The sequence below is a fragment of the Daucus carota genome, chromosome 5 (assembly GCF_001625215.2).
Source record: "Daucus carota subsp. sativus chromosome 5, DH1 v3.0, whole genome shotgun sequence".
In the NCBI taxonomy this organism is placed as follows: domain Eukaryota; kingdom Viridiplantae; phylum Streptophyta; class Magnoliopsida; order Apiales; family Apiaceae; genus Daucus; species Daucus carota.
Genome location: NC_030385.2, coordinates 10,682,388 through 10,709,343, shown reverse-complemented (window position 1 = coordinate 10,709,343; position 26,956 = coordinate 10,682,388). Strand labels below are relative to the sequence as shown.

The following is a 26,956-nucleotide window of genomic DNA, read 5'->3' as shown; positions in this document are numbered from 1 at the left end:
ATGTTCGTACAAAATCACGCAAGCGTACGTGGTCACAAGTAGTATAGAATCAAATTCAGTTCGTTCCCACAGAGACTGGTGTATTCAGAAATATGTACTTATGCACCAATGTATGATTATTATTCAATGCTTAGACAAGTAACAATTTGGTTGGTTTTAACTAAATTAACTAATTAAGTCGAATTATAACTAAGAGAATTAAAATCGAATTACTATGGAGAATAAAACATGGGATTCTAACTTCATTATATACTTCATTCAGAGCTATGCCTTATCGATATGTGATGGTTGATAACTAATCAGATAACACGAAACTAATACACGCTAACTGTCGTTATACGTGCACCATACTGCTACACATCCACAATTAAGATAGAAGGTAAACAGACACCAATTATGCTTAGACCCTATATGTCTATAGAATTTGAAAGCATAACGGTTGAAGAACAAGTTATCTATCAAGATTACATAGGGCAATGCAAGATGAGTAAAATCACACCACTAATCATGTATATCGAATACATAATCCTATGTTCGCATGGCAAGTTCTAAATCAATATATCCACTGTCGCTTCAATAAAGATTAACACACAATCCAAGATGTTAGCTACGCATCCAAGACGAATAAGCACAACCAATACGAAGAAATCAAACATTCATCACATAAATAATTAAGGCAAATCAACTACTGAAATCCATATATAAATCCGCTAGAATCCCACGATAATGATTAGCTCATAATCGAACTTCTCATCATCATGGGTTCGAATGTAAACATGGTACTGAATATTCTAAACAATATCAAAAGAGTAAAAAGGGAGTTTCGAAACAAATCCGAATGAGCATCCAAAGTTACGCCTCCTTCGAAGAATTACAAAGGTCAAAACTATGAAATTCGATCTTGATCTTCTCCGTAGCCGTCACGTGCTCCTTGGAATGTTTCTAGGTTATTACTTTAGTCCCCCAAGCCTTTCTTAAACTTCCCCAGCGATCGGGCCTCGAAACGGATCAGAAACGGGCAAACGGGCCTAAATTCGCTGCCGGTTTGGTGCGGGTGCGCCAGATTTGGGGCGGGTGCGCCAATGGGGCAGGTGCGCCAGATTTGGGGCGGGTGCCCCAATTCAGCAGCCCACTTCTTTGTCCATAACTTTTGACTCGCGCATCCGATTGCTTCGCCGTTTTTTTTCAATGAAAGCTATGAATCTCCTCTTCGTTCTCCTCCAAATAAACCTACTCAACATCACACTAAAACATATCAAAAACATCAAAAGCTTGAGGCCAGATCATCCATTTAAGTCAAAACGAAGGCTTCCAAGTGGATATAAAATCCACTTATCACACCACTTATTTAGGGGGGTTTTGTTACAATTCAAATTGATTTGAATTTTAGAGATTAAGCCCCGAAATTGTTGGGATTAGCCTTATCACAAGCTATCGTGACGCACGCGGGAAACTGAAGAGGCGGAAATGGATTTGTGAAAGCTTGGATACAATTTTTGAAAATGGTTTTAATTATTTTCGGGAACACATATTCAAGGCTTACGGTAGTTGCAGTAAATTAATATAATTGGTTTTATAATTATGTACGAGGTATATCTGAATTATTTCTTGTTTCTTACAGCGGGCTACGCCCACGTAAGCTTAGAAATAATTTACGATTAACCCATGGAATCGGGGGGTAGTTGTTGTGCCATAAAATCTCCCTGGGTTTATTTTATAGCCCATCATATTATTTGGGCTTTACTTGGGCTTGCTGGAGTTATTTGGAGAATGGTATTGGGCTTCACCATGGTTGGGTGAACTAGTGAAGGTGTGCAAGAAGATATACGGGCTTGCACTGGAAGCATAATGGAGGCTGCCATCAGAATGGGGTTGCACCTGAAGGCGCTTTAGGGGTTACCTCTGGTAGGGGTTACCGCTAAGTGCATCCTGGCTTGCAGCTGCAGGGCTTTAGTTAGGGGATGCCGCTGGCAGGGCTTCCGCCGCCTGGGCAGAACGGCAGGTAGACTCCAAGCATGACTCTTCTTCCTTGTTTCTTGGAGGACGAGTTGGAAGTATATTGGGAGTATATCAGCTATCATTCATCTACAAATTAAGGGATAAATACGTGCATTATGGAGATAATTACAATGAGGTGGAGATAATTCATGAATATTCGGATATATATTGAAGATGAAGGCTTCAAGTGACCTACTTGGAGTGGGATGCCGCTAGATAATCACAAGGGTAAGTTGTTTTATCCTAAACTAGAGGGGATAAGAGCTTATCTCTTCAGAGTCCTAAATCGAGAACTACATGGGCTTGATCCCTATAAATAGGGTATGTAGGCACCTTGCAAAGGGACGGATTCAGATTCATTTACTCACGAGTTCTACACTCTAAAGAGAGGCACGTGTAACCTTTGTGACGTACATTTCCGGGCAATTGCAGGACGGAATTCCATAATTCCGGCCTCGTTGTTTGGTTCTTTGCAAGCTCAGCCCTTAAACACATTTGTTTTTCTTTAGTTTATGTTAACGGTAGCCCCTAAAAGCTAGCCGTGATTTTCGTAGTTATAATAAATATCCCTATAATTGTGCTATACGGTTCTGGGGGTGTTGTATCAATTCCTCTCACAACAACTAGCACCATCATATTCTCATATCATAAATGCTCAAGTTATTCCGTGTAAGAACATCAGATATTTCTTTCTTAAGAGTTGATGATGTTGTGTCAGAACCATTAACAATATCAAAAAATCATTCACATATGACGCCATGAACATCAACAAACCTAAGCACGATAGCCATTTGTTTTTTACGTGATGCATCTATTGCTTCATCAACTAAAACGCAAAACTTAGATCCTCCTATCTCATCACAAATTTTCTTTCTTACTTTAGAAGCAAGGATATGCAAAATATCTTTTTGTATTGTTGGAGCAATGTACATAGCATTCTTTGGTGCATTTTCCAAAACAACATTTAAAATATCAACATATATTCTTCCCATAAGTTTAATCATCTGAATAAGATTACCTCTGTTGTGAGAAGTTGATGATTCATCATGACCTCGTATTGCACATGCTTGCAAAGTTATCCATAAAATAGACTCTATAGTAGTTCCTAATCTCAATCTATTTTTCTTTACCTCTTCCGAAGGTTGAAAATTTACGACCTTGTCAATATGTCTTGTAACATTCTGCAACCTTTCAAGAGATTTGATTGTCTTTCCATGTGTTAAATTAGGAGTTCCAACGTGTACCAAGAAAGAACATTTGTTATTATCATTCACCCTTTTCCAACACCTAATTCCATCAATAGTAAATGCTACTTGACTAGATGCATATTTTTGAAACAAGAAACATGGAAAACGAAACGCTGCATCTTTGGAAATCGAATACTCTAGCCAAGGGAATGTGTTAACCCAAGATACTTGAAATCGAAGACGTTGACTTCCAAATTGAGTTGGTGGATATTGCTCTTTCCTCAATTGAAGTTGACATGGTCCCAATCTATTGTATTCAAGTCTAATGTCATCTTGTACATTAGGCGGATACTTCCAAATCGGACGACGTAACCCGCGATCACGTTCAAGGGATGCAAGATCAATAGGAGTGACACAAGGTGTAGGAGTCACACTAGGAGTAGGAGTCACGTTAGGAGTAGCCGTAGGAATTGGATTTGGAGTTGTAGTAGTACTCGGATTCGCACTAGGAGTAGTAAAATAAGAAAATTATGTCTTCCTCTTTCGATCTTGACTCCTACATTGTGTTAAAATAATATTATAAATAAAGTAAATAACTAAACAAGTTAAATTGATAAAATATACTACTCCCCTAGATCCTGGACAGTGGCCACTGACGGGAACAAAATCGAGAGCAACCCATTATAGCCAACTAATTATTGATATATGTATTTAATCTTGTTTGATTACTGTCATTTATTCTACAAATTTAATATTTAATAAAAATTCATACAACAAAAAATTATGCTTGAAAAATTTGTTTTATACAAAAGTTAATTCATTAGCCAACCATTAACAATTAACCTCTAGAAAGCTGTATAATGTCTAATTCGTAACAATTAACTAATTAATCAATACAAATCAACATATAACTACAAATTATAAATACAATCAATTATCCAGCGTAATTTTACAAAATATTTAAATTAGTACTCCCTCTGTTTCATATTACATGTCCACTATTGATAATAAAAAAGTGTTTCAAATTATTTGTCCATTTCCATTTTCAATGAATTGTAGTCAAAATTTGTATTTTCAAGATGAGGTGTATACCACATCTTATCAAGTTATTTTTCCTAGATCAAATATCTATCATATATTATATTTGGTCAATGCAATAAATATAATAATAAATGAATGTTTTCTAAGAAAGTTAGTGTTTCTTAATATGCGTAATTTATTTAAAAGTGGACATGTATTATGAAACGGAGGGAGTATAATAATTACTTACATGATCTTATAACTACAGTAATCGAAAAGAATAGTGGGGACTGAGGAGCATCGCTGAAATACAACTAAAACTGAAAATTGAGACGAGGAAGAGAGGGAACAGTCAAATGGATGCTTGATTTTTGTTTCGGGGAATTTTTTTACATATGAGGTTTTGGTTTTGATGATAGGCTGAAACATGGCTAGTTTTTTTTCCTCCCGTGCTTTGTGTATTTGTATGGACGGGCTCTAGATACTGGGATAGTGGGATACATTAGGTTGTGGTGGGCTGGATTATAACATAATAGGGACCCCGAATGAGGAAGGACGTTGGTTGTTTTTAGTTGGTCGCTTTTAGTTGATTACCTGGTTAATTTTGTGATATTAATATTTGCCCCGAATGGGTACTCATTTTTCGGCATGTGCAATCCCTTGAAATTTATTATACAAAATTCTTAATCAATTTTTCTAAAGTTGCATTTATCATTGGATATATGATTGCTAGCCGTTGTAGATATGGTTGCAATTTTTTTTATTTTTATATTTTTGATTTGGAAGATAGTATTTTTACAATTTTTTTGGAAAAATTACAGCATTTTTGCAAAAAACTTGATAAGTTTGGGTATTTGTGAAGAAACCCCTTAATTTTTTAATGAAAAATAATTTTGGATAAATATATTCATATAAAAATTTGTAAAAATTATATTTAAATTTTTAATTAAAGCTTTTATTTTTATAATAATAAAAAGAGAATAATAAATACTATATATGGAAACTTCATAAATATTTGGTTTTAATTTTTTTAATATATCTAATATAAATGATTACTTATATATATATATATATATATATAGAGTCGGGTTCAGCGGACGATATCATCTTTTGAAGTTCTTGGAGACCAAAGAAACAACCGTTCAATCATAAGACAAAACAACGGCCGTGATTACTCAATAATTAAAACAATTTTTTTTTAAATAAAATGTCCCGTATATGTACATACGTTTAGGGGCAAGTATGTAGGGAAAAAAACGTATCATTCAGAACAACATCTCGTACTTAGCTCATATAAAATCGGTAGTTACAGGTTACAACTCAAGTTTTATCCTATAAGTTGGAGATCATTACAGGACGACCGTTTTTGCAACCAGAGTTGTTCATCCGCAACACGGAGCCATCGTTCTTACTTTTTTTTTAGAATATATACATGTAATTTGCTGAACAAACAACCATTAACCTGATTTAGATATTTAACATATGTACTGCATCACAAATGCATCAGTCATTCCGGCTTGATTTGATGAATTAGTAGCATGAGACTTAATAAGAAATGTATAATATAAGAAATGCGATAATCGAGAGTGCAGAAATATGCATAGTAGATAGAGATAAACAAGAAACGATATATATAACTACAATCCAGAAATTTTGTTTGCATGTGTAACTGTTCCTTAAAAATAGTTAATACCATATTATTGTTTTATATATGTGCATGTACATTTTTTACAGAATTTAATAAAAAAAAGAAAATATAGCTAATGGCAATCGTTAAATGAAAATAAAATGGACGGATCAGATGTTGGTCTCCAATACTCCAGGATAATTGTGGTCTCCCAAAAATTTTAATCGTATAAATAAAGTAAAAGTTTGGGAAGTTTAAGTAACTATTAACTTTCTTCTAGAAATAATAATCGATTGATAAATTTGGGAAGTAAAAAATTTTCAGTATTAGTAGTTGATCAATTGATAAGGCTTTTGGTCTATTAATGAATGTGTAGTTAGGATGTCAAATTTTAAATATTTCTAGTCATGTAAGCTGCACAAGTGAAATGAAGATCAATGGCTAAATCAAGCTATCAATGGATAAGCAATACAAGATTCATCAACTGTTATTCAATCCATCAAAAACTAGCGAAGAATGAGCCATGGACTGATAAATAAAGAAGCTATCAACGATTAGTCAATAAAGCTATCAGGATTGTTTATTGACTCGTCAATTGCTAAATTAAGAGATTATCAGTTGATAGCTACAACACAAAGAAAAGACATGAGTCACATGGATTGTATAGAGAAAATACAACTATTTTGGAAGCTAAACTATAAATAGGCTTAGTCTTATTTTGATGAACTCAAAACCTACCATTTTCAAGCTACACAATAGGAAAATATTCAAAAAGGCTACTGTGTCAAGAAAATAAATATTTTCACAAATGTGCAAGTACGAAAAAGAGTAGGGACAACAGTTGTTTCTTGAATGGTTATTTTATTTATCTGTGGTTCAAAAAACAATAAACTTGAGATAAATAACCAAATATTGTATTTCATTTTAAGTTGTCTAGAAAAATAGGAGGGATTAGTAACATAGTATAGAAAAGCAATATATCTTGTAAAGGTTAACTCTTCATTCTCTATTATGCAGCAGTGTTCAAAAACACAAAAAAGTTCTTCAATATGAATAACTCAGGAGAGAAGAAAACCCCAACCTGAAATTTAACAGAATTTTTGTTTATTTTAATTTTATTATTGCACATGTGTTTATTTGCTTAGTGTCAAATAAACTTATTAATCTCGAAAAAAACGTAAAGATTATATTCAACCCCCTTCCACAATCTTCTTATATAGTCGAATAGTTAAATAACACAATACCCCCTCCGTCCCATTTAATTCTATACACTTTTCTTTTTTGGATGTCCCACTCAATTCTATAAATTTCAAAACTTTCCCCGAATAGTAAGATTTTATAATATAAAAACCCCACGCACCCACTACTTTCAACTACTTTTCCAAATCTATCAATTGTATATTAATGGGTCCCACTACTTTACCCACTTTTCTTTTTCTTTCTCCTTACTTTACATTATTTTATACAATTTTCTTAGTATCCGTGTCCAATCCATATGTATACATTTCAGAGAGACGGAGGGAGTATATATATATATCTTAATATCTCTAAAATTTCATTTTAAATTAAATTTTTTTTAAGGCAATTTTAAATTAAATTTTAAACACTGAGCGGCTAATTTGAACTGAGATTAAACTAAATGTGATTATAAAGTTGAGAAAAACAATAATTTGGAATCCCAAGACGTGCAGATAAAAGGAAGCAACACAGCATAAAATTTAGAAATGCCTTCTACAAAGCAAGAGACAAAGTATAAATAGGCGAAAATGGCACCTGTAAATTAACAATCTTTACCGTACAGCTTCTCCTTTATTCCATAATTTTAACCGTGCAATCGCCGCGGTAGTTTTATGTTTCAACCCCCCAAAACACTCATTCTCCAATCTCCACCCCCCCTATATATACACATTTACACACACAAACACACACACAAACACCTCGCCCAAATCTCATCACCCAAAAAAACCCTATATATAAATCTCCATTCTTGTTCATCAATCGATTTATATATGCGGCAACGCAACACATCTGTGTATATAAATCGATCTAAATTAATTTAATTTTGTTCGATCTGAGAATTGGTGGTTATATGAATTGAATTAAACATTTTTGTAGTGGATTCTATTTCATTTACGTGTTTTTCTTGTGTTTATGTGGTTGAATTGTAATGGGAGGATTGGTTAATCAATTTAAATCAGTTTAAAAGATGCCAGGATTACCGCAGAGAAATGATAACGCTGAATTCACCGATTTTACCATGTCGTGTTCGGATGGATCGGTTAATGGCTTCTGGTCCAAGCATCGCGGCGATGTTAGCTACAATCAGCTCCAGAAGGTATATTATTTTCTTATGTATGTGTTTGTGTTGTTTTGTGATTGTGAATTGTTTTTGCTGTGTTGATTTTGTTGTATGTGATATTAAGTAATTTGATTGAATAGTTTTGAGCTTCATTTTGGATCTCACACTGGTGATTATTGAATGTTGAGTGTTTTTTCGAGTTAAATTTAATGTCTGATTGTGTTCTAATTGCCTGTTGGAAATGCTAGGGTTTCTAAATTATATCTGGAATGGGAAATTAAATGATTAAGAGGAAATGTGTGGTTGGTTTGTAATCTAGTAAATAGAGGGGGCGGAAAGGGGGTTGTTTACATATGTGATTCACTAAGTTATAGTCGGTATGTGGATTTTGGAATTTGCTTTGGGACCCCTAGCAGTGTTCGTTGCGTTTTGAGGTTTAATTAGGAACCAATACTTTCTTATTTGGGACATATTCTGTATGATCCTGCTATTTATGATAAGTATGCTGTATATCGATGTCGTCACAGTGTTAATCTTGTTTTAATACTGATATTATTTAATTTGCTTACTTGTCTTGAGTAGTTACGGTTTTCTTAATATGGTATCCAAAAGCAAATATTCAGTTTTACTGATTATAAAGATCATCATATCCACACTACAATTTTTTTAAGTATTCCTTCTATTATTTATCCATGACTTCACTTTTCTTTTCTTTGCTTTGCAATTCAATTTAGTATGCCTTTCTCACATATTTGGCGGTGCAATGTGTTAGAAGTAGCGATGGTTATTGTAATCAGGATTGAGTAGGATTCATTATCTTTAATTCTTGATTGACAGTAAACTACATAAACTATGTGCTATAAAGCTAACAAGGCATGTCTCTTGCATTGTAGTTCTGGAGTGAGCTGTTGCCACAAGCTCGTCAAGAGCTCTTGAGAATTGATAAGCAAACCCTTTTTGAGCAAGCTCGTAAGAATATGTACTGTTCTAGATGTAATGGGTTGCTGCTCGAAGGTTTTTTGCAGATTGTCATGTATGGGAAGGCTTTACTACATGATGGAACTCTTGGTCCTCTTCCTTGTAACAGAGTGGGGCCCTTGAAAAACAGAAGCGATAGTGATATGTGGATTGCCAATGGTGGTCATAATGCTTTGCAAGATCCATCTGTCCATCCCTGGGGAGGTCTGACTACTACTAAAGATGGCACACTCACTCTTTTGGATTGCTATTTGTATTCCAAATCTCTTAAAGGGCTCCAAATTGTAATTATCTCCGTTTTTGTGTTGATCAATTTTCCTTCTTTTCATGATCTGTCTGGTAACTTAAAGTAAGTTACACCTTGTCTGGGTCAGGTCTTTGACAGTGCTCGAGCACGAGAAAGGGAAAGGGAGCTACTTTATCCAGATGCTTGTGGTGGTGGAGGCCGAGGATGGATAAGTCAAGGGATGACAGGTTACGGCAGAGGACATGGGACCAGGGAAACGTGTGCACTGCATACTGCCAGACTTTCTGTTGACACATTGGTTGATTTTTGGTCAGCTCTAGGAGAGGAAACTCGACAATCTCTGCTAAGAATGAAAGAAGAAGATTTTATTGAACGTTTGATGTACAGGTTTGTGGTTTTTTTCCCTCGTCTCTTTTCTCTTCTAAAAAGCTTTACCGTGTCAGATTCAATTTGGAGGGGTATTTTGAAAATCAAGAGGCAACAATCTTGCACTTGCATATGCCATGTGTGGTGCTGGCGTTACATCTTTATCATGATCCATTATCATTCTGGTGAATGGCATTTGTTATGATTAAAGTAGCTGCAAAGTTAATTTTCAAAAGAGAAGAGTAAATTTTTGAACTGTTCCGTGTCTTTAAAAGCAACCACATCATATTGGGAAACTTTCAAGCTAATCCATAATAGAAGTTTACCGACTGATCTAACAATTCACTTACAGAAGTATCAGCCATTAAAGCAATAGTTTATGAGAGTAGAAGTCGCACAATAAACTATGGTACAGTACAGAAATAAGGATGAGAGATATCCCTTCTCTTCGTTATAACATAAACCAGTTATATAGAAGAGCTAAAATTATGAGGAAATCAATGTAATTTAGAAGACTGAAAATTATAATTTTATACCTTGTCAACTAAATGATCTGGTCTTGTACAACAGGTTCGACAGCAAGAGATTTTGTAGAGATTGCAGAAGGAATGTTATTCGAGAGTTTAAAGAATTAAAGGAACTGAAGCGCATTCGAAGGGAACCTCGCTGCACCAGTTGGTTTTGTGCATCAGATACAAGCTTCCAGTATGAGGTGTGTTATACCGATATGGTGGTAACTTGCTCAAATAAGCACACTTCTCACACACTAAATTTTGATAATTATGTTTGTCATAGTTGGTGATTTGGTGTTTCTTTTAAATTCTTATGAGTTTGTTGTTCACATTTGCAGTCTTGTTACTTCAATTGATGTTGGTTTTCTAGTTTTTAAAAGTGATATTATTTCATCTTCCCTGGGCTATAGGTAACTCATGATACAGTCCAGGCTGATTGGCATCAAACCTTCCTGGACACATTCGGAACATACCATCACTTTGAATGGGCACTTGGAAGCGGAGAAGGAAAATCTGACATTTTTGGGTTTGAAAATGTTGGCCTGAGGGGAAAGGCACGGATTAGCAGTCTAAATCTTGGAGGTTTAAATGCATGCTATATCACCCTAAGGGCATGGAAAAAGGATGGACGCTGCACTGAACTTTCTGTGAAAGCTCATGCTATGAAGGGGAAACAATGTGTTCATTGCAGGCTTGTGGTTGGTGATGGTTTTGTCACTATTACCAGAGGAGAAAGCATTAGAAGGTTTTTTGAACATGCCGAAGAAGCAGAAGAAGAAGAGGCAAGTCTTGTGCGCTATTATTTGTTTTTCGTGCAGTTTTTTGTTGCTCTTACCTTCTTTCTCGTGGATGGTTTATGAAACCTTACCATCATTCACAGGATGATGAAACCATGGATAAGGATGGAAATGACATAGATGGAGAATGCTCCCGTCCCCAAAAACATGCGAAGAGTCCTGAACTTGCACGGGAATTTCTTCTAGATGCCGCAACTGTTATTTTTAAGGAACAGGTGTGTTCTGTTTGATGCATATATAGTCCAGTCCTCTTTCTTTTTGTTTTTGTCTTCAAAAAAATATGTACAAATATAACTCTATTACATTGATTCTTCCGTTCCGGCTATAATACCTTACACAACATATATATAGTGAAAATTGATAAATAAGCTTTGCGTTCTACCGTTTAAGCCCAGTTGTAAAAAATTTGCCATAATTACCCCGATACATTTTATGTGTTCATTCATCCTATGGGTAATAAAGTAATTTACATGGTAATTATTGTAAGTTACATGTTAAAAACAAAAGATTTAAAGCTTAATCAGTATAGTGTGGAGCTTATTATCAATTCCATAATATTATACTATTATATTAACTCTTGCAATCTGGCTATAATACCTTTGTCGGACATGATATCCTTTATGTGTCTGATCCTTTAATGAAAATAATGAAGCTGATATGCAAAAAGAAGGATAGAAATGGGGCGAAAGGGAGAAGAAAATGAATGCATTGGTATTGTTATAAATGAGAGTTATTAACACGGTCCTTCGTGATAGATTGATAGTGGTGTTGTTCAAAATAATAAATTGTATATGTATGGCTTCTGTAAAAGGTGCTTGTTTTGTTAAATCAATGTATTATTAGCTGATAAGTGATAAGTATATGTATAAATAAAAGCTTTAAGATTAATGTATTTATGTTAGAATCTCTAATAGAAGAAGCTCGTATCTTTATATGAAAAAGTCATGCTGTCTCATTACCATGCACTAATCAGGATAAGGTCTGTATCATCAGTATTGAAACTATAGTGTCCAGTGCATGGATATGTTCCCGTGTGTGTAACTCTTCATTTCCATGTATCTTTGTCTCTGTGATAAATGTGAGAAGGCTAAAAGCAACCCTCAGTGACCAATGAAATGAAATGATGTAAAGAGGTCAATATATAGGATGCATGATCCACTTATATATCTCGAGGCATTTTGTAGATATCAACTTTGGTATACTTGGGTTGCTTCAGCTGACTCATTCTGAAAGAAAATCTTCTTCTTCTTTTTTTATTTAAAAAAAAGGCAATATATCTACTTATTAAGGTGATATTTTCCTGTGATTGTCATATTCCAAATTTTGACCTTTTGTTTTCACGATATAATGCATTCTGATTACAAAGAAGTGTAATTTATCTACAGGTTGAAAAGGCTTTTAGAGAAGGAACCGCACGTCAAAATGCACACAGCATTTTTGTATCTCTTGCACTGAAATTGCTGGAAGAACGGGTTCATGTTGCCTGCAAGGAAATCATCACATTGGCCAAACAGGTAATAATTATTTGTAGAATGATAATTTCCCAAGTAGGGATGAACCACTCTAATTAACAGTTTAATACTTGTTATTAGACAAAACTTCTTGAAGAAGAGGAGAAGGAAAAGCGTCAAGAAGAAGAGCGTAAGGAAAAGAGGAGAATGAAAGAAAGGGAAAAAAAGCTTCGAAGAAAAGAGAGATTAAGGGAGAAGGAAAAGGACAAAGATAAGAAATTGTGTGAAAATGACCAGCATGTAGCTTTTGACGTAAGAATTGAGGAATTAGCGCCTAATGTTGAGGAGGGGTCTAATCTCATTAGCAGGGAGGATGTAATAAACTGTGAGATAGGTGATGTCATTTCATCGAGACCCACGTCACCAGATATTCAAGATGAGCAGGTTTTAAATGGCTATTATCTTTCAAGCATGCAGGACAACTCTGGTGGCTTTCCTGATGGTGGGTTTAGTGACGAGTTTGGTTCATTTGAAGGTCAAAACGATATTGAAGTAGAGTCAAAATCTTCTGACCGAAGGAGCTGTTCAACTGTTCCGGAAAATGGGGGAAGGGATTGCAAATTGGAGCAAAATTACCAGGGGGATCGTTTTGAAACTTCAAGGACTATGGGACTTGGTAAGCTATCTAGGTGTAATCCTGCAAAATCAAACCCTAGGACCCCTGGGTCCAAGTTTGCTGAGAGGTCGCATAGTTCCAACAGAGTATGCGAGAGATATGGTTATAATACTTGTAGCTGCTACCAACAAAATGATTACAGAACAAAGGTAGAGTCACATTGTGCTGCACGTATGTGTCGGGAAGGTAAATCTGTTTGCAAGTCGGAATCAGCTTCGGATGTTTCAAAGCCGTATTTTCGTGGAATAAGGTATAATCAAGTAGATTACATGCGAGATGGTGTTGGCCGACCTAAAACCAAATTTGTTACAGGGAAAAATTCTTATACAAGAGATTCACCTCAAACTAAGCAAGTTTGGGAACCTATGGAATCACAGAAGAAGTATGTTCGAAGCACATCAGATTCTGATGTTACAATGAGATCTTGCACTTTTGGCGCTGATGCAACGGAACTTGATAAATCTTTTGAATCGTCTGATGGTATTAGCTGCAATGAAACTGGTGGGAATACTGTTTTAAACAAGAATGAGGACAACAAAAAAACCTGTAAGGGCGGATTTCATTTTGAAGAAAAAACCACTCTGTACTACAAGGAGGTCACCAATGTTGAAGCTGATGTGTGCCCTATGACATCCTCTTCTTTAACTGGCACATCTAACTCTGACAGTTGCTCATCATGTCTTAGTGAGGGAGACAGCAATGGATCATCTTTGAACCCCCCAAATCCAGAATCCTCTTCTGCATCGGATTCTGATGATGGCAACCAATCGAAAGATAGAGAACCTTTACGAAGCCTTCAAACTGATTTTCATGAACGTCTTGATATTGGGATCGGAAAAAAGCAAAGTGCAGATGGTGGTGAGCATTTTAAAATCAAAGCTTCAGACAACGGAGTACACAAGGATCAAGGGAGTTTTTCAGCAAAAGTTGCGCAAGAGTACCCCAATAGTATGCCAAATGTTAGTAATATGAATCTTCGACCTCAAAGTGTGCTTCCCTCAGTAAATTCCCAAAGCATGCCTTATCCTCTGTTTCAACCTCCTTCGATGGGATTTTATCATCAAAGTCCAGTTTCTTGGTCATCACCTTCAGGTTTGGTGTCTTTACCCCACCCAAACCACTATGTACTTACTAGCCCGTTCGGATTTGGTATAAATGGGAACTCCCATTTTGTTCCATACAGTAGCCTGCCGCATATGGCTCCTCCTACACTTAACGCTGCCAATGTGCCAGTCTACAAGCCGGTTCAACAGGTGAATGTCATGAATTCCATGGAACATGTCAACAAACTAGACTTTGATGGGGTCAAAGGAGATGATCATGAAATGAACATTCAAAGGGTTTCCAAAACAGAAGAAGACAAGTCAAGTAAGATATCTGGAAAAGCAGAATGCGGAAATGCAGGATTCTCACTTTTTCATTTTGGTGATCCAGTTGCCCTTGCTAATGGTTATAAATCTCCTCCTTTCCCACCAAAGACAACTGTTGGAGATGATCCTTCCAATAAATCATCAGATCATACTGTTGGTGATCACTACTGCAACAAGGAAGATGTTGGAGAATACAATTTGTTTGACGGCAGTAATGGAATAAGGTTCTCCATCTTCTGAATTCGAGTTGGCGCAGGTTTCAGGAGGCTTAATTACCAGTCCCTATAGCTGAAGTTTGTTTTATTTTTTTCTTTTTCCCATTTTTTTTGCTAGACAGAAGTTTGATCTTTACATGGCACACAAATAATCTTTCCCCAAAAGAACAAAGCAATTATCTGTGCTTTAGTTTTGTTTGACTTTTTTTAATTGTTTTTCTTCATTTTTATATAGAAAGAGATTGAGACAAGTTTCATGGTATTTTTTCCCCATATTCTTATTGTTTTTTTCTTTAATCAAATATATACTGGTTGGTGTCTATTGTTCTTGTGGCAGTTGCAACTGTTATTTGTTCCATTTGGGCCAAGCAGGTATGCAGGAAATGGGCCAAGCAGGTATGCAGGAAACCATTTTTTTGGAATAGATCGGTTAAAATAATAGGTGGGTCATATATTGGAGAGCTGTCGCTTAATGTTAAATTCTAGTATAGGCCTCTATCTCTTTTGTTAAAAAGGCAAGCAAACAAAGTGGCTCATGAAATTACCTTGTTCGCTTAATTGCCCAAACGTTTTCACGTCTCCTTCATTGGTTTTGTTGGAGGCCCTCTTGTATGATTTTCCTCGTTAATGAAAGTCGTCTTTTTTATTCAAAAAAAAATAAAATAATAATTATATAAAATTTTATATAATTGATTAAAATGATATAGAATAATAATTATGTAAAATTAAAATAATAATTTATATAAATTGTTGAATCTAAAATGATAAGTTAAAATTTATTAAATAATGATTATGTAAAACTAATTATATAAATTTTGTTGAACCTTAAATAACGATTTGTTAAAATTGTAAGAGCATCTCCAACTATGATAAACTCTTAGCTAAAATCTTAATTGACACACTAAAAAATAAAAATAAATAAAAAAATTATAGCCAAACCTCTACAAAAATCCACACTCCAACCACACCCAACCATTATCAATGATTATAGGCAATCTCATATGGATGACTATATTTGTCGAACCTCTACAAGTCTTAATCTGTTGAAGATTACACATCATTTATGGTATTGAACTCATATATTCTATTTTAACTATTGAAAATATTAATAATATACTATTTTTAAATTATAACCAACCAATATAGCCAATATCATTGAAGCGAAATGTCTTAGTGGTTCAACAAATTTTACCTAAAGTGTTACAGGTCCCGTTTAGCCAATGATTATATGTCAACCCAGTTGAAGATGCTCTAACAGTTTATCCGTAATTAAAAAATCTATGAAATAAACATAGAATTCTTAATTAAAAATTTACAACATAAAAGTTTCTAAGAGTAAGTGTTAAAAATGTCTTATATCATGTCATAAGTTATAACTTAGGCATTTAATGAAAACAATTGATCAAATTATGTCATAGTGATGTCTTATATAATGTCATAAGTTATAATTTAGGCGTTTTATGGAAAAAAAAATTGATCAAATAATGTCCTAGTGATTTATTATATCACTAGGAGTCTAGGACAACATCTTCAAGGCTTGTTTTTAAAGTACCTCCGGCCTTGTCCTTTCTTATATTTTATAGTAAATACTTATCTCTCTCTACTTCATTGTGCTTTAATGATTAAAGAGAATCCTTGATGCTAAAATATTAAACATATAATGAGAATAAGACACGTTCAAGAGCCAATACTTTTACCCCTCCCCGTCCACCAGGGCCTACCAAAGCCTTGCTAAGATCCACCTCGGGTTCATTTTCGGGGTCCGCATACCTCCCAATATTTTTAAAAACATTGGTTTGCATTTAAGTTTGAGTAATTAGCACTTTGCACCCTTTAACTTTGGTCGTTTTTGCGATTTGGTCTCGAACTTTGAATTGTAGCAAAGTGCATCGCATAGCTTATGAATTTCAATCAGATTGCACCCCTTTGACTAACTTTCGTCAAAAACTAACGGTAAACCTTAACGGCGGAAAGTTTTAACTTTGTAATTAGCACTTTGCACCCATCAACTTTTGTCATTTTTTTAATTTGGTCTCATATTTTTATATGTCGGCAGAATGCAACCTCCAACATAAAAAATTTAATCATTTTACAACCTTTTAACGAATTCCCGTCAAACATTAACATTTAACATTAATGGCACGGATAAAACCGAATTATTATTTAATTTTAACAGATGACGTTGGATATATTGGATATATCAGTAATTAAACAATAATTACCTTTAATTTTAACAAACAAATACGCAACAATCGAAAGAAAAAAAAAGATATGTGAAGGTTGGGGATTCTGAAACGAAAACAGGAAGTTGTATCACTGCTTTTGTTAACAAGCAACAAAGGGAATGAGTTTGGTGTTTAATAATCCAAAACTAAACTGGTGAATTAAAGAAAAGGGCTGCCAAATATATTATTAAACGCTAGCTTTTTTTTATAATGTTTTTAAATCACTACTTTGCAATTTTTAGATAATAAAATTAAAACATAATGATTTTGGAATCTTTTAAGTATAAACTCCCACACAAATTTAAAATTAAAGAACAAGATAAGAGAATGCAAAAAGGAAATCTTTATTAAAGTGAACAAGCGTTTACAAATTTTACCCGTGCCATTTAACATTAAATGTTGATTTTTTACGTTCACCGTTTGCACGCATTTTGAAACTCTTATAAAATATAGTTTTATAACTTCTTTCTAATATTTTTTTCTGAATAAAAATTAAAACATCAAATTTTGAAAAAAAAGATATTATGGAACTATACCTTAAATAAGCGTTGAAAAGCATGCCAAAGGGTAACGTAAAGAAAGGAGGGGGCCAGAGGGAGTAATATTTGACGGGATTCATTAAAAGTTTGTAAAATAATTAAATTTTTTATGTAGGGGGATGCATTCTGGCGATATATAAAAATATGAGACCGAATCGAAAAGCGACAAAAATTGATGGATACAAAGTGCTAATTACGAAATTCAAACTTTATGTCTTTAACATTGACCGTTAGTTTTTGACAGAAGTTAGTCAAACGGGTGCAATCTGATTGAAATTCATAAGTTATGGGATGCACTTTGCTATATTTCAAAGTTGGAGACCAAATCGCAAAAACGACCAAAGTTAATGGGTACAAAGTGCTAATTACTCTTTAAGTTTATATTTAGTAGTTTGTACTAGAATAACACTTTATATATAACGACAATTGATGATGTGAAATTTTACTATAATATGATTCGGTAAATAATGATAGCATCAGAGAATTAGATATAATGTTAGAAAACAAAAAAGCTCATAAGCATCTTGTTGGCCGAAAATAATTGGAAAAATTATAAGCACGTTGTTTAAATGTATCTGCTCTGTAAGACTTTGTTTCCGAATAAGATTGGTTATATTCTAAAAATGATATACTTTTAATATTTGAAATTATTATAAATAGAATATATTATCAAATATCATAATCGTAAGATTTTGACACAAGAGTGTTATTTAATTTTTTAAAACCTTTTTGAAATTAATATATATGTTATAAATTGCTTTCAAAACATTAATGTTGGTTGAACTCAAAGATGTCAAAAGAAATCAAGAATTCATTTTTAAGTTCATAAATTTCAACTTATCTTACTCAATTTAAGAGCTATATCTAGAGGATTGTATGTAAGATGATGAGTCGGTTCAAACTCTTGAAAGTAGGATATTTTTAAGGTATTTAGCAAATATATTATTTTTTGTAAGTTAGTTTTTTTTTGTAATTTCACTATCTTATGAAAATAATTGCCAATACATTTGTGCAATTTTAATATTTTTGCAAACAAATATATTAAATCATTATTGTTTTCTAGAACATTTACTTATCCAGTCGCAGATTACATTTTCATTTTCACCAAGTAATCCAATCTTTCAACATACACACCGCATAACATGTAAGTATGTATTTGTTAAATCTTGAGAGACTCTTCACCCTCTCAATCCCTTGCGCAAAATAAAACCAAGCTATCATCCCAAACGCAAAAGAATCAAAAAACTTAACTGTCCCATAACCTTCTCCACGGCCATGGCCTTGGGGCATCATGAGAATGGTCACAAGAGTATCACTGTGTCAATCATTTAATTGGCAGAGAAGAGTAAAGATACGTAAAGTCATTGGAGGTGCGGAAAGGGGGAAAAGATCATGATCGAGAAGATAGAATTTGGTTTCATTATTTTGACAATGATACTCCATCCGTCTCAATATACATGTCTTTTTTGACTTTGACTAGTGAAATTGATTATACTTAGACCGGAATTTATATATATTATATCATTGAAAAAAAATTATAAAAAATATCATCGGAAAGTATATTTGGTTTATTTTAATATATAACTTTTTATTTTTTAAAATAATAAATAAAATAGTTAGTCAAAAATTAGTCAATTTGATTTCCTAAAAAGCAAAATGGACATGTAAATTGAGACGGAAGGAGTATTAGTTATCGTTAAAGAGAGAGATATAGAGTTTTTGAGAGAGATAAAAAATAACGAGAATAAAGAGATTTGTTGGTTGATTTTGTAGTTTGCGTTTGTTTTTAATTGATTTTGTAGTTATTTTAAGCAGATTTTCTTCTTGCTTTTGTGATATTAGTATTGTCCCACTATCGGTAGTCGTTTATGCAATTAAAAATACTTTGAACAGATTTTTTAAAGTTGCATTTGTTGTTATATATAGACTTACTAGTAGTGGCAGATATGGTTGCAAATGCAACCACCGTATTTTTGCAAAAACGTTTTAGAAAATTGATATATTTGCAATATTTATTTGGAATATTGTATTTTTGGAAATATTTCTATAATAATTACAATATTTTTACCAAAAAATTTGCAGGTTTGGATATTTATGAAAAACCCTTAATTTTCATTCATTATAGAAAAATTGAACTCGATCTGGAGTTCGAATTATTTCATTTGGACAAGTACATCGCTAACTCATTTTGTTTTAACTTGATTATTCTTCAATTAAATCGATATATCGAATAACGTGACAATTTTAATAATACTCTTTCATATATGGAAATGATACTTTACTATTTCACTGTGTTTTCCCTTTTTCCTTCCTGGTGAATGGATGTAACTCGTAAGCATCGACCGAGTCGTTTGATTCGAGATTTTTGATATTTTTGATTTTTGATCATATTTTTGTTGAAGAATGTGTTATCAACTACATCTGCAAAGTTAAAAGTGTTGGGTGAAAAAAGATCTCTCCACGGTTGCTAAGGAGTGTTAAAAACTCCTTCACCCAAGCCCCCTCTTATAGTCGCAACGCCATCTATGGTGTCAACACCTCCTTCATCAGCAACTTGCCTTGGAGATCTGCGGAAATACTTTAAAAAAACAGGTGTGATCTTTTCAAAACATACCTACATGATTATGATTATGTGATTGGTTTTTGTTTTACTGTATATATTATTGTGAGGTGGTTCATATTTCATGATTAGGTATAATTGTGTGCTTAAATTTATTATTGTATAGGTTGTTTTCGTATCCAATTTTCATTTTTTTCTATCTATTTTTGTCCGAATTTTAAAAGATTGGATAGATGTTATCGATCTTATATTATATATAGGATCAGTTACGTTTGGTGTTATGTATCTTCATGTTCGATTTTTAGTTTTTCGCTAGTGTTCATGATGATTGTTTGTGGTTCTTGGATGGTGATGGTGAAGCTGGTGCATTGGTGACTTAATTAGTGCGTGTTGCAATATTAGATTAGCCTGACTGACTAATTTTATTGCGTGATTCTAGTTTTAGCTTTGTAATTTTGGATATTATTTGGTTTAGATTAGCCTGACTGACTAATTTTATTGCGTGATTCTAGTTTTAGCTTTGTAATTTTGGATATTATTTGGTTTTAATAGTAGTGATTGCAGATCTTAAAATTAGTTATTTTTGAATGGCTAGTTGACTCCTTTTAAATTTGTTTATCTTTGGAATTTGACTTTTCACTACATGCATTAATTTGAATTTTTGTGTTTTAATTTGAATAATTAATTGACCGTTTATATACAAATGAATTATCTTAAAATTGATAAATTTAAATTTGAAATTGGTTTTTGATTTATATGTCTTAAATGTGTTTTAATGCTCCTTAAATGTGTTGTCCGTATATTATGGAAAATTGGTCAACTTTTCTTAAGTTATAATCAATTACCATCATAATTTGGTAATTGATTACTTTTATTAATTTTCAAAGATTCAAATTTTAAAAACCATTTATGGGTGTCATTAATTATGACTTTATTGTGCCTTTAATGGCTTTATCGTGCCTTTTATGGCTTTTTGTTCCAATTATGGATGCCACTTTTAATTGCTTATTGACCATTTTGATGATCATTATATTTAATTATATTTTATTCTTTACTCCTCACTTAAATTTTAATTTTAATTGTGCCAAAAAAAATTAAATTTTATATGTCTAACCAAAGGATTTTCCTTTGGTTAGAAATTAATTAATATTTCTATATTATTTTATTTTCTATCTATTTTTAATATATATATATATATATATATATGTATATATTGTTTTGCTTTTTATTAGATTTTTAATTTTACTTTAATTAAATTTATATGTGTGTGATTTTCTTGTATTTTGATTTATGTTTTGTTTGATTTGTTTTTTCAGGATATACTCTTGAAGCTACGAGACTTATGAGTTTTCTTTTCTTATTCATTTAAGCTTTATTGTCTAAGCGTCTGGAGTTATGCTTGCATGACTTTCGGTTAGATGATAAACTTTCTTGAAAGAAAGAAATCCCTGATGCGGTTTATTGTATTGTAATACAATTCATCTACGTGTATGTAGACCTTACAAAAAAAATAATAACTTAAAAATATCTGGATATTCTTTAAAAAGAGGAGAGAGTAAGAAAACACTAATTATATATATTATTTAAATTTTAAATTAAGAAATTATTTAAAGAGGACTGAGAGATGGTCTTGCCATTTATGATGTATTCGTGAACCTTTATTTTATTTGAAATTTTAGATTTCAAATAACATGATTTGAGGTGTTATTTTAAATTCTCAACTTTGTACTAATATTTTTTTTTTGTCAAGAACTTAATACTTATATTTGAATGTCATGAATGAAATAAAATACAAAACAAATACATTTTTTGTGTATCTAAACATGTTATTTGATCAAATACACAATTTCAAATGAAATCGTGATTCCCAAACCTGCATACCAGTTCTAGACACCCTAAATCCGTACTTAAAGTAAATTCTAAGCTAATGTGCTGGAGTTATTTACATCCCGGGAATTTAGTTTGAAACTCATTTAGAACCAATAATTTGAAACCAGGGCAATTTGCATTTGTTTCTTCAAGAGGGTTTCACATTGTAGCCCTTTGGTCAAGTTCAGCCCGTCCAACAAATAACGGTAAATGTTGGAGCCTTGTTATGGTAAAATTCTTTTTTGGTATCCTTTATACATAATTTTGTTGCTGAAAACATGTATCCTGATTGGAGTAGTAATTCAGTAGCCCCATAGAAGGACATAGAGCCCGTTTGGCTGAACTTATGACTTAACGTGACTTATGTGATATGAATTAACTGAAATATTGCTGATGAAGTTATCAGGGTAGCCACTACATATATGTATCTAGTGTAAATTCATCAAATTAAAGAGTTTAATTTTAACATGAATATATCTATGATAATTAGAAGTCAAGTGACTACAGACGTAGATCTAAACTCACAGGGTCCTTCACACTTGCCTTTGATTCGTAAACGTACCGCCTCTGCGAACTAGAGCTTCCACTATTCTGAAATGCTTTCATCTCATGGTTTGCAAACAATGGTGGCGGCTCCTTATTATAGCCTGGTGAGTTGTGCACTACTGATGGAGGTCTCCACAATGCCAAGGCATTCGCGGTAATTGGTTGCTGCCGTGGAGAATAAGAGCTCTGGCCTCGATAAAGCCTGCTCTGGTTATATGGCAATGCTGCTGCTGGTGATGGAGCGTAGCGATTATAATTCATCAATCCGTACATGTTTGCATCTTGATAACCATTATGAACCAAAGCGGAGTGTAAGTGTGCTCTTTTGGCCTCTTGACGCTCTCTCTTGTGAGCGTTCTGATGGCCTCCCAAAGCTTGTGAAGTAGGGAAGTTTCTGCAACAATAATGGCACTCGAATTTTCTGTTACTTTCTCCATTTTCGTGCTCTTTTGTTGGACAACTCAACTCCGGTTCAGTAATAATCTCGACAGAATTTGATTCTTCAACATCATTTCCATTGCCGCCAAATTCTTTTCCAAATAGCCGAATTCCTTTTTCTTTGAGTGGTCGAATGAAAGGCAATTGAGAGAAAGATTGTACATTCATGAAGTCACGGGTCTCCTTCTCTTGATCCGAATTCTCCATGAGAAATATGGCTACTTCAGTAATTAATTAGGTTGTGAAATTAAGAATGAGAAAGTATGAGGGAAAAGGGGCAATGAGAATGAGAAAGTATGAGGGGTGAAGAGTTGTTTGAAGGGTGCATAGGAAGAGAGTTCTGTGGGGCAACTGAGTAGTAAGCTGGTGGATAGATGGTTAAGGATAATTAGAGCAGACTTGTCTTGAAATTAAAATAAGTTTATGTTTCAGTTTCACATGCAATAAGTTACAAGTGTGTGGTATGTTTTAGAAATTTGTTTTGTCTTACATGACACATGCATGTAATATAGTTTCTAGAGAATTATTATCATAGTTGCCATGAAAAGACCTCATCATGTGCTCAAGAAATTGCTAAATGTTGATCACAGAATCTATTTCATAATTCATATATAGTTAACTTCAAACAAGAGGAAACAATATTATTATGGTAAGAGTTAATTACAAAAGCATCATTTTGGTTTCAGTTAATTATATTTTGTAATCTAAATTTTAAATAGTTGCACAATTCATCCTTAACATGTCTGGCACTGTATTTTGAACTCTTCGATCCGTTTTAATCGGTTTTGACCAACTAATTAACTAAACTGTAATTTCATAGATTTTTAAGACAATTTACAATTTTAGTTTAACATAATGACAGACCAAAATGATGAAATTGGGTAAAAAAAGTTTTTTACATGTGTGGCTAAAATATGTTAAGATATGATCGTGCAATTATCTTTAGGCAATAAAGTGCAATTCGATGAAATCAAAGGGATACGTTTCTTACATTTATCCCCAATGTCATTTATCTCATTAGGCAGTATTCCCTATGTACCAGCAGGTTCTTTATGTTTCTTTTTTCACACATTTTGAGGTTTCTATAAAATTTTCATAATTTGTTTTTCCTGAATCAAAAGTTTGACGTTTAAACTTTTATTTATAAATTTTTTTTTAAAACGTTATGGAAATATAAGAGTCTCAGAATACATACAAAGAGTGAACGTAAATAATCACACTTTTATCACTTAACATCTACAGTAGCATTGCTATATCAGAAAGTGATAGATTAAGTGAGCTAGCAGAGAATTATGATGGAGGGAAACGGACCTGTGATATATACACACATGATGCATATTGGATGAAAGGTTTAATCAGGGACCATGTACTTGAAGTTGGTGTTGGTTCTTTATAGCTTAGCTGGTTAATTTGGATGTTTTTACATCTTTAGCAAGCTCATGTGGCAGGCTGTGCAGTGTGGTCCTCTGTTTCCTTATCAAGTTTACGTCAACTGGGAACACAAATAATAATCGTACTCCCCTTCTCCCATCTCTTTATGAGTAAATTTCTACTAGCTTTACACACAAACAAAATTACAAATTGTTAAATTTAAATTTTTAATCTCAAGTACAATTTTCACTGTTGGTTAAACTCAAAAGCTGTTTGATTTCTTTCTACTTTGACGCCACAGCAGAATGAGATCTATACACTTCATATATTCAGCTATAAATAAGGAGAAAGAGAGGGGGAGGGAAAGAAGAGAGTAAGTTTGTCTTGTTTGGGTAAAAATACTAGTACTACTATTAGTATCACTTGTTTGATAGTGAAAACAAGTTAAGTGAATGCTGGGAGGCTGCTAGGTCTGCGTAGAGTATGCCTCTAAAATGGCAATTTAATGATATATAGGCACATATAGTCTCTCTGCATTTACAGTCTGCCCTATATATGTGCATGCTTCACCTTTATAGCAAATTATTCTTATCCGCAACTTGTTCATACTTCTTCCTTTTCTTCTCCATTTTACAACAAGTTCCTATCCATCTCTCTTCTTGGCAATCCCAGGACCGGCTCTTGAGTAAGACGACCAAAAAAACATCCAGAACACACCACTATCTCAGGACACCAAAAATCTATTACATATATAGTATATAATAATAAATTTATGCATTTAAATATTTACATGCATTTGAATTGATTGTATTATTAATCTTAAAATAATATTTTTGATGATGTCATTGTATAATCTAAATGCATGTAAATATTCCTTTATGATCTTGAAAAATAAAGACACTATTTTCAAAATTCGTCTAGAGCACTCAAATCTCTTAGACCGGCCCTGGCTACCCCTCTAACTTTACTGTTCTTTTTATCTGTACTTGCATCAAATTTTACCATCCTGTAACAAATTTCGATTTTCAAACGAATATATAGTAATTATACTGTAATAAGAGTAATGGTCCCCGCCGGTCTGTTCCGGACATCAGCTTTAAAATCCATCATCTACCCTTCATTCATTGGAGTTGGAACCCCCTCTGCCATTAAAATGGCCAGTGGCGTTGACGAATCGATCTTTACAGAGCTAGATAGATTTTATAATGACCATGGATTTTAATTTTCTATACCACCTCCAAATTTTGGCTGTGTTACTTGATATAAAAACTCTAATGTTGTGTTTGGTTAGGGTGAATGATTCCAGAAGCAATGGAATGAAAAATGAACTATATTATGCGCAATTGTTAACAAATTTCATTTTTTCCTCCATTCAATTCCTTACATTATGTGCTAGAGATCATATATTCAATTTGAGATGGAATGCTCCATTCTCTCCTATCTCCAATTTCTTCTCAAATCTCATCATAGCAATTTTGCACTCACTTAAATTTATTTCAAAACTTCCCTCCTGTCTCTATCAGTTTCAAGTAATTTTACTCATTTCATTCCATTTCTAACTGGGCGGGGTTCGGAGAGATTCTAAGTGTACATGTGTTGTCTTTATCCACTTCCTAGTACGTTGATTTTTATTTTTTCCTCAATCAACTACAAGTATGTTACATACTCCCTCCGTCCCACCCATTTCTTATCAAATGGGTTGGGCACGGAGGTTAAGGAATATGAATAAAGTAGTTGAAAAGAGGAAGAAAAGTGGGTAAAGTGGTGGGACCCATTAATTTTTAATGTATAAAAAGAAGATAGTGGAGTAAAAGTAGTGTGAAAAGGAAAGAAAAGTGGAGAAGTGGTGGGACCCATTGACTATTTTTGGTAAGTTTTGAAATGTAAAGAATTGGATGGGACACCCCAAAAAGGAAAGTGTAAAGAAATGGGTGGGACGGAGGGAGTATGAAACAAGAGTAAGTTGTGTTGTTCCAATAATACAATTAGGATTGTCTCTTTGCTATCAGTTTTGTGGTGCGTGTTTACGATATCATATGTAGGATCATGTTGTTGATAAAAAAAAATCGAGACGGGGTTTCTTACCTCGTGATCGACATACTATTACGTGAACTTTACACAGACATCAAACTTGTTTTATAGTCTAATGAGATTTGTCTCTTTTCTGAGTCACATGAATGATGATATTATGTAACTCTCATCCGGCCACTGTAATCTGTGGACGTGATATTGTTTTGAACTAAAGAGCGATATTTGGTCCAGTAGACGAAACTAAACAGGCCACCGCGATCGATGAGTCAACATCGCTGGAATAATCACACATCTCTGGTCTCTCTGGCTTCTTTTTTTTTTTGCCATAGGTCTCTCTGGCTTAATTCTTTGTGAGACTAACTAGGCAGCCCCCAGCAATCGAGCAAATTAGGGCCAGATAAAAATCAAATCAAACCGACATATCAGGTATATCCGGCTTAGAGCAGGGTGTGGGGAGTGTAAAATGTACGCAAACCGTACCCTTATTCGCAAAGAGTAGCGAGACTGTTTCTGTGCAGACCCGGCTTAGTGCAACATAAAATATTGCACACTTATATATAACTCTACTCTACTGGAATGCACAGTAGAAATGTGTGTTTGGAACCAATAATAAAATAATAAACTCGATTTAAAG

At 33.6% G+C, this 26,956-nt stretch overlaps 3 protein-coding genes across 3 annotated transcripts; 1 reads left to right on the top strand and 2 right to left on the bottom strand.

Moving 5' to 3' along the window:
• Window positions 1-2,738: 2,738 nt before the first annotated feature.
• On the bottom strand, window positions 2,739-4,855 carry LOC108221311 (uncharacterized). The gene is made up of 2 exons (XM_017395199.1): window positions 4,800-4,855; window positions 2,739-3,690 (listed from the first exon to the last, which is right to left on the bottom strand). Exons 1-2 carry the CDS (start codon window positions 4,853-4,855, stop codon window positions 2,739-2,741), a joined length of 1,008 nt encoding a protein of 335 aa, XP_017250688.1.
• A 2,874-nt stretch (window positions 4,856-7,729) lies between these two features.
• On the top strand, window positions 7,730-15,005 carry LOC108223039 (uncharacterized). Its single transcript, XM_017397087.2, has 8 exons — window positions 7,730-8,167; window positions 9,025-9,393; window positions 9,484-9,743; window positions 10,293-10,434; window positions 10,645-11,016; window positions 11,115-11,246; window positions 12,417-12,545; window positions 12,624-15,005. The coding sequence occupies exons 1-8, from the start codon at window positions 8,039-8,041 to the stop codon at window positions 14,766-14,768; spliced, it is 3,678 nt and encodes a 1,225-aa protein (XP_017252576.1). The 5' UTR covers window positions 7,730-8,038; the 3' UTR covers window positions 14,769-15,005.
• A 7,037-nt stretch (window positions 15,006-22,042) lies between these two features.
• Window positions 22,043-23,352, bottom strand: LOC108222401 (zinc finger protein 8). Its single transcript, XM_017396318.2, has one exon. It carries the CDS (start codon window positions 23,125-23,127, stop codon window positions 22,438-22,440), a length of 690 nt encoding a protein of 229 aa, XP_017251807.1. The 5' UTR covers window positions 23,128-23,352; the 3' UTR covers window positions 22,043-22,437.
• Window positions 23,353-26,956: the final 3,604 nt, after the last annotated feature.